Source organism: Phocoena sinus, chromosome 1 (assembly GCF_008692025.1).
Source record: "Phocoena sinus isolate mPhoSin1 chromosome 1, mPhoSin1.pri, whole genome shotgun sequence".
In the NCBI taxonomy this organism is placed as follows: domain Eukaryota; kingdom Metazoa; phylum Chordata; class Mammalia; order Artiodactyla; family Phocoenidae; genus Phocoena; species Phocoena sinus.
In genome coordinates, this window is record NC_045763.1 from 82419418 (window position 1) to 82431502 (window position 12085).

The following is a 12085-nucleotide window of genomic DNA, read 5'->3' on the forward strand; positions in this document are numbered from 1 at the left end:
TGTGCCAGGACCTTATTCTGGTTTCATTCATTTAAAGGACTGATTTATTCCCAAAGGTGGGATAGAGCCAGAAATAACCCAGATGCCAATTTTACTGCCCCTCATCAGTCTTCAGATTTATAACTTGCCTTAGGTGAGGCAGCTAATCAGTCTCAGATATTTTCTTTCCCCTCTGTCTCCAGAGAATCAAAGTAGTCAGGTTTGGATTGTGATGATAGAACCATATCTTCATTTTATGGTAAAGGAAACCAGTATCGGGAAGGTCAAAGGATTTGCCCAAGTCACATGGTATGTTGGTGACAGAGTCGTGACTAAGACTCAGTCTCTAGACCTAAGGCTCGTAACGCCTTTATTCATCTGGGAGCCTTCTGGCCTGTTTAAAAACAAAAACAAAAAACCTGAACCTCTCAGAATAAAAAGCCCATATACATGTAGGACATCAGAGACTCGGCAAGGTAGGAACTTACTTTTGTATCCCTAGTTTTTCTGCTAAGAAAGAAGGCGCTCAGGCACAGAAGAAAAGAAAAAAGCTCATGAAAACCAGAGCAATTGGATTTTACTCTCTTCTGGATGTTGGCTTGTCTGCTTTACTTTTATACTCTGCTCCAGTTTCCTTCAGTGCCAACTGCCCCTAGAGACCAAAACAAAGTTCTTTCCCAAATTCCCTGCCTAAATGAAAAGCAATATGTAAGAGTCTTAATACTTTATTAACTTAAAACACCACTCTAATAAATATGTATTAACAAACATAATGCACTCCAGAAGATCTAAAAACATTTACAAACTTCATCATAGTAAAAACACCACTTTTTTTTTCCTCTGTGGTACGCATGGAGGGTTCAAAGAGTTGAAGACAGAGCCTTCACGTGCCTGCTAGCTTAGACATCTTAAAAATATCAGCTTAACAATAAAAAAACTGAATATACACAAAAATCTTTGAAGTATCTGTTCAGCTATTTTTCATTTACGTTTGATAAAATCCAAACAGTCAGAAGAGAAGTTTCAAGATTCTGTTTTACCTTCTCAGAATTCCTTTGTGTGGGGAGGGAGAATAGACCCAGCTACTTGGAGTTGCGGGGCAGAGGCAGACAGAGACTTTACTCCCTGGCTCCCCAGTACCTAGCATAGGGCCTGAAACCATGGTAACTGGTGGTCAATAGACATTTGCTGAATGAATGGATGACAATCTTGTCCAAAGGCATTGCTCTGTGCTTCCACCTCTTCTGAAGAAGCCTTCACAGGCCTCCTGGAGGGAGGACATCTAATCTCTTCTCACCAAGCCGACTTTTCTTCTGCTCCTTCTTGGGGCAGGAGCCACAGTGTATCTTGTAATTTCAAAAGTATGAAATTCCTTTCCCAAATCAGTTTCTGAACCAGTCTCCAAGTGGAAGAAACGATTCCTCCAACCTTTATAGGCAGCACCCAACAAAAAAGGGGTCAAAAAACTCAGAAGGAAAACAATAAAATAACACTCATTCTTCATTCCAGATAAAAACATTGATATGTTTACCTTGTAAATGATGATTCCTCCTATTCCACACAAGTATCTGGGGTAGGTCAAGAGGAGGAGGGAAGAAACCTGAAGGACCTTCCTATCTGTGGAACAGGGCTGGGAATAGGAAGGACTGTGAGGCCCGGTATTTTATCTGATTGCCTCTCCACTTGGAGTCTTCAGATGTAGAGGAGCCTATTGGGTGAGTCCCATACCCAGGCAGTCATTTGGTTCCCACTCCAGGCTGAAATTTCAAAAGGTAACTTATCCCCTCCGGCGGCTCCAGGGAGAAAAGGGAAGGGGGATCACCCTGGTGGGATCTGCGGAAGTGGCTGGCGGCAAGTGGGAAGGCTGCCCTCCGTAGTGTTGCCTGCGTAACTGCGCCTGCAGCCAGCCAAGGCGCTCACTTGAGCCCATGCTGCGTCTCCCGGTGCCGCCTGAGGTCCACCTTCCTCTGGAAGCCCTTTCCACACAGGTCGCAGCCGAAGGGCTTGAAGCCTGTGTGCTTGCGGCTGTGGGTGATGAGGTTGGAGCTCTGGCTGAATGCCTTGCCACACACCTGGCACTTGTGGGGCTTCTCACCTACAGAGATGGAAGGGGGAGGGGAGGAAGCATGAGTCTATGATAGAGCTAGAGGGGACTCACTGTGACCCGCAAGCTCTTGGCAGCTTGGAGGGTGCCGTGTGTGGCAGTGCAAGTCCCGGGAAGCCAGGGGTGCACCAGGTGAAAGGGAGACTCTCCGGGTGGGGGTTCCCAGCCAGAGGCCCCAAACCGTTTCCTGCTAAACGGAAACAACAAAGGCCACGTGCCCTCCCCAAACACACAGCTGAATCCGCCCTGGGAGGACTCCCTTGGCTTTAGAAGTAGAGAGCTCCCACAGCAGATGTTCAGCGCAAGGGGCCGGGGTGCTGTCTTTCAAACCACGTGACTCTGCTCTAATTGAGAGGAAGTTTTCAAATCTGAGTTTCCAAGTGGGTGTTGGTTTGTATGGACCAGTGAGCCTGTCTTCTTTCTTGCTCTTGGAGGACAACAGGATGTATTTGAAAGCATGGGCATTTCTAGAAGTCTTATTTTTAAAAAAATCCACATCTGAGTCACAAAGTATTTCTTAAGGCAGCTGATCCTTTTCTATCTTGATTTTACTCTCTTTTTTACGAGGTTAATCACAGGATTCTTTATATACCAGCAACTCTTCACCATAGATTAATAAATAGCAGACAGGCTTCCCTGGTGGCGCAGTGGTTAAGAATCCACCTGCCAATGCAGGGGACACGGGTTCAAGTCCTGGTCCGGGAAGATCCCACATGCCGCAGAGCAACTAAGCCGGTGCGCCACAACTACTGAGCCTGCGCTCCAGAGCCCGCGAGCCACAACGCCTGAAGCCCGGGTGCCTAGAGCCCGTGCTCCGCAACAAGAGAAGCCACCGCAATGAGAAGCCCACACACCGCTACAAAGAGCAGCCTCCGCTCGCTGCAACTAGAGAAAGCCCATCCACAGCAACGAAGACCCAACGCAGCCAAAAATAAATAAATAAAATAAAGTACCTTTAAATAAGTAACAGAAAAGGGTTTGTTTTCCCCCCAATTCATATGCTGTTTAACATTTGGGAAAGTAGCATGATTTTCCAAATAGCCTCAGCATGGCATTATAGTCAGGGTTTGGCCTTGGAAAAAATGCAAAATAGATTAAGTCTGTTTTTGAGGAACCCTCTGTTCCTCTTGCTGTACCCCTTTCTATCTTTGTGCTTCAGGTTTCCTTGATAAGGAACCAATCATCAAAACTTATCCTATCCCTTAGGGTCAAATAAATCTGAGAAACGAATTCTAGCTATAATGTAAATGTTTGATAAGGGCTTAATGTTTCATTCAGTCAAGATCCTAGTTGCATTTTGGTGAGCGTCTTGAATACCTTTACTCAAAAGGAGCGAGTTGCATGGAAATTTCAGGCAAGAGAGCATGATTAAAGTAGGATATTTTTCTAGGTTTTCTGATGGGGGCATCTACACTGCCCAAGCATATTTGTAAACATCAACGGTGATTGTTTGGAACACAGTGCAATTTGTTTTAAGTCAGTATTCATCTTCTAAAATAAAATAAAATTCTGGATCTTGTGTAAATGTCTTGTTGACTATTAAAGAGAGTGCTCCTGGCATTAAACCTGCCACCTACACACAATCAAAATATTAGAGAAAGAGTTCAGGATTGGAAGCCAGAGCATTCCACAGCCCTATGATTTACTCTCAGTCTGACCTTTGGTAAATCATTCCATCTCTCTGAGTTTCAGGATGGTAAGAGCAGCTCCTTCTACTATATGGGACAGCAGTAAGAATCAAATGAAGAGATAGATTTGAAAGCACTTTGTACATTATAAAGCATCATAATGGGTAAAGGCTTATCATTGTTATGACAAACTGGCTGATATTTTGAAAAGGGCAATAAGTGAATAGAAGCTTTCTGTATCCACCAATCCCCTTGGTTTTGAAAATAGAATATAATAAACACTGGTCAACAGGATAGACATTTGAGAGCAGACAGACCTGAATTCAAGTCCTGGCTTTGCCACTTGCTAGCAATATGACCCTGGGTGGGTGCCTCACTTTCCTCATCTCTAAAATGGGGATAAGGAGTAGTCTCTACCTCCCTGAGTTGTTGTGAGCATAAAATGAGATAATGCATTTTAAAAGCGCTTAGCAGAAAAAGCCTAGTAATAGTTACCATTTTTTCCCTTGCTCTGTCAGAATAAGCTGTCAGACTCCTAAAAATGTAGCCAAGAGGTCACACATAAGACCCTCCCCCAAAAGGCTGGGTGGTAGCCCTAGAGAAAGTCTCAATCTCTAGGTAAACATTTAGAGCAACACTCTGAGAGGACCCTGGAGCTTCATATTTCACCTAGAGCAGGCAGCAGTTGGAGCGGCTGCTAAACTAGAGGAAAATATTCTTTGCAAGGATAGAAAACTTGCAGCTGACCTGCTGAGTGGTTCTTCAGATATAACCCCCAATCAAAGCCTCTCTGGGGAGAACCACATATGTAAATGAACCTAAGAGAATCTGTGCCTCTTGTTTTGTTTTTTTTTAACACACATGCAGTGATTAACTCCATCTGGAAGGCCCTTTCCACCACTCATTCTGGGGCAAGAAGATCACAAAGAAGGTGAATTATGTTGGCCTCAGGGAGAAAAACAATGACCTCCAGCCCCCCTTTCCACCCCTCAACAGGTGTTTCCCACAAGCCAAGGGCCTTCAGCTCACCAGTGTGGATGAAGGTGTGTTTCTTCATGTCTGATTTCTGGTGGAACCTCTTGCCACAGTACTGACAGGGGTAGGGCCGGGTGTCTGAGTGGATGAGCAGGTGTGTGGACAGTGTAGATGACCTCTTGAAGCTCTTGCCACAGATCTTACAGTCAAAGCTCCGTTCCTGCAGAGAGAAAGAGGTGATTACTATTGCAATGGTCTAGGCTGCCATTCTCCTCACCACCAACCTGACACTAAAATCCCCAAAGCTAGGGCTCTCCCTTCCTTCAGACTCCCCTTCCCCATAGCCTGCCCCATTATCCTCTCTCCTCCCATTTATTTCCAACCTCCACCCTTCCCACCCATATCTTCTACCCCTTTAACACTTTTTCAACCCAAACACTTTTCAGCCACAAACTTCCACACCCCTTGGCCAAAACGTATCCCCACCCTGCTTTTTTGACACCAATTTACAAACACTTCTCCACCCTCCTCAACAGAAGGCTTAGACCTCAGTCACTTGAGAGGCTCCTCCCCCCTCCCCCCAGCCAGTGTGGATGTTGAAGGAGACGGGAGAATACTCTTTTTAGTAAATAGGTCTCTGTAAGTAAGCATTCTTCTGTCATAGTTACTTGTGAACTTATTTGCTTATCTACGTAGCCTCTATCTCTCAGCTAAACTGTAATCTCTGTGAGGGTATCCTGTCAGGGACCCGGTGTGTTACTGGATTCTCATGTACCTAGCACCTGGAAGTTGAGCAACAAGTATTTATAAGTGAATAACTGAAAGAACAGAGGGACAAATACTGGATGCTCTAAATGAGCTGAGATTCCTCTTCTTCAGTCAGGAGGGGTCAATGCAGATTAAGTGACGGCCATTTGGTGAAAAGAAAGAGGCCAAGAAACAGCGCTAATAAATCTGACATATCCGCTGCAAGAGTGCATACAAGCCCTTCTCAAACCCAAAGTAATGATGGGGATCACATTCTGGAGTCTCACAATGATGTGATACCAAGCTCCAGGGCTGCCTCGAGCCCTGAGCCGGCAACCACGCACCTTTCCCTGCACGCCTACGTCTGAGCAAGGGGACGTGGCAGAGGAGACTGGGGGCAGTCGGGGCAAGTCCAAGGAGAAAGGTGCCAGGCGGAGAGCGGTCGGTGCTGCACAAAGAAGCAGAAGATGCCGGAACGCGAAAACCTGAGCAGGGCGGCGCGCGGCCGTGCGTCCCGCGCTTACCTGCGAGTGCACGGCTTTGTGCTGCTCCAGGCTCACCGCGTGCCCGAAGGTCTTGCCGCATATCTCGCACGCAAAGGGTCTCGTGCCGCTGTGGGACCTGCGCACGTGCACCTCGAGCCCGTGCGGTGTGGAGAACACCTGAGGCGGGTGGGGCCGGGGAGAGGGCCGCTGAGAGGGGCCGAGGGGCGCGGACGCTGGCTGGGCGCGGGCCGGGGGCGGGGGCGCGGGACCGCTAAAGCCAGGCGCGAGGGAGCCTCACCTTGCTGCACTTGATGCACTTGTAGGCGCCGCCGCCCATTAGCAGGCGGGTGCACAGCAGCTCCGACTCCACCTTGACGCCGGTGCCCTTGTCGCCGTGCAGCCCGTGGCCGCTCTCCGGGTACAGTCCGCCGGTCGCCGGCCTCTCGTACAGTCCTGCCGCCGCGGGCCCAAAGTCGCGGTAGAGCCCCAGGCCCGCGCCGCCGGCAGCTCCGCCTCCTGCGCTGCCTCCCCCGGGTGCCCCGGCCCCTGCGCCGCCAGCAGCCCGGTCCCGGCCGTACAGCGCCGCGGGGTGGCCTGGCTCCGGGGCGCGCTCGCAGAAGAGGCCCAGGCCGGCGCCGCGCTCCAGGGCCGCGCACGGCCTGTAGCTCTGCACCAGGTGCCGCAGGTCGGAACCCGCCAGACCGCTCCACGAGTACGGCTTGTTGAAGGGCAGGGGGAAGGGCTGAACTTCGTCCAGCGAGGGGCACACCGACTTCTCTGAGGCTGTGGAGGAACAAGAGGGCGTTCGGTTAGGTCAGGCCTGAGACCCGGCGGTGTCGGCCAGTCGGTGTGTCTGCGAAGTGCCAGGCACCCAGCCCTTGTGCAGCACTCGGTGCGCCAGGCCTCTCGCTGCGTGCCAGGGAAGCCCCCAGGTTCAAACGCCGGCCGGGTCCCTGGGGCCTCGAGGACACTGGAGGCGACAAGGCAGCACACAGAAACTTTTCTGGCTGGACCAACACATCTGGCGGCCCCATAGAGAAAGACGCGCCACGCTTCAAAAATGCTCCGAGCAGAGCGGAGCTGCGCGGGAGGAGAAAGCGGCGGCCGTTCCGGCCCTGGACGGAGCCTGTGGGCAGAGGGCCCAGCTCCGGCGCTCTCCCGGCCCCTACGTGTTCCTACTCCGTCCTTTTTCTTTCCCGGAGTCGGGAAGGAGGGAGGCAGTGTGGACCAATAAAATGCGGCCCGGCCTATCCGAGACATATCTGTCTGGGAAAAAACAAAAATCAAAAACCGGGAAGGCGTTAACATTTCTCAAAGTTATTAAATACCCAATGCAGGGCCAGTGGGAAGGGGGCTCGGGCTTGCTAAATACTCACTATTCCCAGTCCTGTCATAATTTGACAGAGGGAAAAAAAAATTCCCACGAATTTCTTAGAGGAATGATTTACAATGTAAGGTTTAGTCACCACCTGCCAGACAAACAGCTTTCCGAATTCGCGGCTTTCTGCACCCCGACCCATGCGAATTTTGCTAAAACCAAATACCAATATATACTTTTCCCTAAATGCATACGGATTTACAGATCTGTTCACACACACCGCAGACTCCAATCCAGGCTAGCCGCTTCAATGAGAAGCTGCATTTCGAGTTTCCGTCGGAGATTCCGGCGGTGCCCAGTCCTTGCGCGGCGGTGTCCTGCACAGCCAAGAAGGACCCTCGGGTCGCCGGCTCCCAGACGCACTCTCTTTAGCCAAGTCGACGCACTGAGTTTGGGACGGGGTTGGGGGTATCTTTTAAAACTAGTAAGTTAAATCTGGAAATAACCGGCCCTTGGCAGAATCCCGCTGTTCTGCTCTCTCCATTCCCCACCGCCGGAACCCGAGACTCGCTCCCACCCAACGTGTAGTCGGTTTGCGCGAAGCTCGATTGCTGGCTGGAAATGAAACCAACGGGCTGGTCCCCAAAGCCGGGCCAACCTGGTAGAACGAAAAATGAAATAGGCCCCCAATCCGAGCCTGCGAAGACCTAGCGGGTGGCCGAGAGTTTCGTCCCGGACCGGTCCCTCCCGCTTGACGCCCAGCTCTGCCAGGCCCAACGCCGCGGCAGCGAGCTTAATTTTTAAAGGCAACGACACTTTTCTCTCAGACTGCCCAGGTCTCCGTTTGAGACTCGGGGGTCTGGATTCTGGGATCCCAGCACTGCCTGGGATCCAAGCAGCCGACCCCGCGAGCAGGCTGTCCCTGTCCCAGAAAAGCCGATGCCTCCCCGCGGGGCCCAAGAACAAGCTCCCTCCTCTCGGAAAGACTCTCCGCCATCCACTTGGCATTTCTGTGCCCAAAGCCGCTCCGGTTCATTCCTCACCGCTGGGTCTCTGCCGCCCGGGCCCCAGAGCTCCCAACGGGTCCCTACCTGGAGACACAGAAGGCGACGGAGGCCTCCAGAAGTCCTCAAACTCCGAGCTCCGATCGCAGACGCTGCCTTCACAGCTGCCGGGGGACGTGGAGGCTCTGTCGGGGGCTTCGGTCAGCTGAGACTCGGGGGACAAACGGCCCCGGGGCTCCGCCTTCGCCCCGCCTGTGCTCGAGGTGCTGTCTGCGGAGAGGAGGCAGGATAGGGGCTCAGGTTGGGTCTGGATGGGCCCGATGGCTCTGAAGCGGTGCCCCCCAGACCGTGGCACCTGGGCTCCCTCAGCTCTCCCCAGACCCGGCCGGAACCCTCCCGGATCCAAGGGCGGGAGCAGAGAGGCCTTGGCACCTAGGCGACAAGCCCGGAAGGAACCTGAAAGGTAGGTAACAAAAAAGGCAGCAAAGGGGCTTCGGGACCGCCCTTCCCGGTTTCTGGGGGATGGTGTGGCGGACACAGAGTCTATGGCCCCGGGAGCGGCCCCGCCCGGCCCGCGCACGCCCCGCACCTGCTCCGCCTGGCGCCAGTACATTCTCCAGGCGGAGGGAATAGTCGGGTCCCGGGGAGCGCGGCTGGTGGTAACTGTGAGCCTTTTTGCTCTTAACCAGGAACGAACGCGGCATGGTGGTCGGGCGCGCTCCCCACTCTGCTCCAAGGGTCCCTGGAGCCTCCGTCAGCCCACCGTAAGCCCCAGACAGGCGGAGACCTGCGATAGGAGAACAGGGTGGAAACGCGGGTCAGCACGCTCCGAGACCCGGGACTGGGCAGCGGAGTAGACAGAGTTCGGGCCAGGGAGGAGGGAGGAAGGCCCGCGGGAGGAGGGGCTTGGCCCCGCTGCGCCGCGCTCACCAGGTGGCACTCGGACAGGTGGCGCAAGCCAGCCGCCGCCGCTCAGCGGTAAAACCCGTCCCCGGGCTCAGACTCAGGCCTCTTCCTTCTGCCCTGCCCACGCCCCTCGGCCCCTCCCCTTCCCTAGCAAAACTCGTTTTGGTAATCAAACTCTCCGAGATTCCAAGTCCCCAACGGGCCAGTTACCCCAACTCGACCACACACTGCCTGTCTGGATCCGCTCTTGGGCTGGGGAGCAAGGCGTAGACGCGCGGACCAATTTAGGGCGGGGGAGAGCGGAATGTGTCGAAGGTCGCGGACCGGGTTGAGGCAAAGAACCAAGCCCTCCAAGAGCCGGCTACAGACTGTAGTGAAAGGGGGCCAGGGGAGAGATGCCTCCGGCTGATTGAGGGGCAGGATCGGGGGAACTGCATCAGAAGGACTGGGGGAAGCAAAGGCCGGAGAAAGAAAGCAGGAAGGTAGGGAAGCAGGTGGCAGAGGACCAATCAAGGCCCCGGGAAGAACTCGCTTCCCGGTGATCTTGATCGCCCCTCACTTGTACTCCACGCGGGGAATAAATTGGCCCGGAGACGCGGGTGCGGAGGGAACAGGCAGGGGTCGGCGCAAAACACACCAGACCATGGAGACCTAACCTCGGAAACAAAGTCCCGGGAAAAAGCACTTTCCGTTCTGCTCACCAAAAGCCTTGCCCTGGGGAAGTCGAGCCGGGTTCGCGCGCTACGGCTGTGAAACGCGCGGTGTGCTGGAGTCCGCAGAGAACCAACCGTTTAGAAGACGCGGGAGAGCGCAAGCTGCTCTGGCAGCAGCTAGAGAGTCGGGATCGCGGCGCGGGTCTGGGAGGGAGCTAGCTGCCCGCTACGCCGCTCTCATTAACCCCCCAATCAGTTCACCTAATCCCGGGGTCGAAACCTGAGCCCGGAGGGGAGGCGGGGCAGCGCCTACGGCCTTTCCTGGGGCTCGCTCCGGGGGCGGGACCTGGCGGGCTAGAAGGTTTGGGGAAAACGAATCTGCCTTTCTGTCAGGGTGAAGGCGATGGGGGACGGGTTCAAGTGCGAGCTGCAGGCTCTTCGTGCACCGCAGCTCTCGGTTGTCTTGGTTATTTCAGAAACAAGGGCCCTGGGGATCCCGGGTCCGGGAAGGACCCCTCATCTTTGAGCTTCGCGCGACTTATTCTGCCAGACTAGGTACCGTGCGGCTCCCAGAGCAAGATGCAGGACAGAGTCTAAGTCTGCCGGTTGGCACTCCGGAATCAACACGAGTTCTCTCTCCACGTCCCACTGTGTCCCCTTCCCCGGAGGAGGAATGGACAGGCTTGAGAGAAAAGACAGCTGGGACATATAGCTGAGTCTCAAGTGACGTTTCCCGTGTCCTAAACGCCAGAAGGCCCCTAGGATTGAGGGTGTTGCCCGCCCGTACCCGGGCCGGCCCCTAAGGGTCGGGGCTTCAGGAGGCCTCGAGGTGCTCGGCTGCCGTAGGGCGAAGCACTGCCGATTCAGTTTTCCCTGCGCCCCGGCGTGAGCTGCTCCGTCGGCTGTATACTTAAGACACCACAAATCCAAAACCAATTTCTTAAACAACCATGAAAACTCGGAGGAAAAGGAAAATGGGGCGAAAATGTCCCGAGGGCCCTGCTGCGGTTTGGGTCTGCGTTGGCGCGGAGCGGGACAGGGGCGGGAATGCAGGGGGTGGTGGTGAGCTGTCCCCGCCACCGCTGAGTCTGGACTGTCTGGCACGGAAGCGACCTCCCGACTCAGTCCACAGCCCTGCGCCTCCTTTTCATCCTGGCTGGCTCTGTCCGTTCCTGGGAGGGTGGAATGGGTAGAGGGGTGGTAGGACCAAGGGCTGATCGCGTGGGAAGGCGACCTCTCGCAGCAGCTGGCGCCCGGGGGCGGGGCGGCCTCCTCGGCGCACGCGGGCCAGCCGGGCCTCTCTTCACGGTCAGGGCCTGGGAAGGCGGGAGCTGGAGGCGCAGAGCGGGCAGCCTCCTGAGCCTAAATGCCGCCGCCTCCCCACCAGATGTTACCTTCCCGGTGGATCCCGCTCCTCTGCAGAACCACCAAACCGCCTGGCGTGCGCCCCCTGAGCCAGATCCCCAGCCCCTCCGTGCGGGTCGCGCGGGGACCGAGAGGATAGAGCTCTTTTGGTTCCCGAACTGCGGCCGGCAGCGGGTGGGAACCGGCAGCGCCCTCTGGTCGCCCCCGCAGCGCCGGTGTCCCGCCAGTTCCTGCGTCCGCCCCTGCTAGGGAGGGAGGCGCAGCGGACCTACCTGCGGGGTCAGGGCGCGGGTATCGCGCTCCGAGAGTTTTCAAACTGAGTTGCTTTCGGGAGAGACCGCGCTGTCGCGCTGTCTCTCTCTCTCTCTCTCTCCTTTTTTAATCTTCCGAGCTCAGCCCCCAAAACCACAAGCTTCACTTCCTGAGCGTTAAAGAGTAGCTCGCTTAGCCCTGTCAGACCTGCCCCCCAAGCCCCAGTCGGGCGGCGGGCGCGCTCCCCCTTTGCGCAAGGGTATAGGAGGCGGACGGGGGCCTGGCCTTTCTAGCCGCCCTCCCCTGCGGCCCTCCCCGTTTTTTCTCTGCGGGACGGCGGGAGATGGAGAGACCCGGAGGGCCCAAACACCCAGGCACTAGAAATGACTCGAAAGAAAATGAACTATTCTTGGCTCCTGGGAGACTTCCGCAGCGAGAAGAAGTCACAGATTCAGGACACAGATTGACTGGAGCGCAGGGGGTGGGAGCGCCCAGCTCCGAGGAAGCCTCCCCGCCCATCTGGCCCGGGACACCCCCCACAACCCCGCTGCCTGCTTGGGCTGCGCCGCCCCCGGGTCGGCGCCGTGAATCACCCGCCAGCGGTGCCGCCGGCCTGGAGCCCGGCGAGTGGCCGCGGCGTCCGCAGAGCGAAACCTGCCCCGCGGCCCC

General features: G+C 55.1%; 1 protein-coding gene across 4 annotated transcripts; it reads right to left on the reverse strand.

The window, feature by feature from the left end:
* Positions 1–688: 688 nt before the first annotated feature.
* Positions 689–11562, reverse strand: GFI1 (growth factor independent 1 transcriptional repressor). Of its 4 annotated transcripts, none has more exons than XM_032640025.1 (7): positions 11437–11562; positions 8830–9027; positions 8328–8510; positions 6217–6701; positions 5958–6095; positions 4741–4906; positions 689–2074 (listed from the first exon to the last, which is right to left on the reverse strand). In XM_032640025.1, the coding sequence occupies exons 2-7, from the start codon at positions 8942–8944 to the stop codon at positions 1896–1898; spliced, it is 1266 nt and encodes a 421-aa protein (XP_032495916.1). In that variant the 5' UTR covers positions 8945–9027; positions 11437–11562; the 3' UTR covers positions 689–1895. The 4 variants fall into 4 exon arrangements, with proteins under 4 accessions (XP_032495916.1, XP_032495940.1, XP_032495923.1 ...); XM_032640049.1 differs by lacking the exon at positions 11437–11562 and adding an exon at positions 11194–11241; XM_032640032.1 differs by lacking the exon at positions 11437–11562 and adding an exon at positions 9848–9913.
* Positions 11563–12085: the final 523 nt, after the last annotated feature.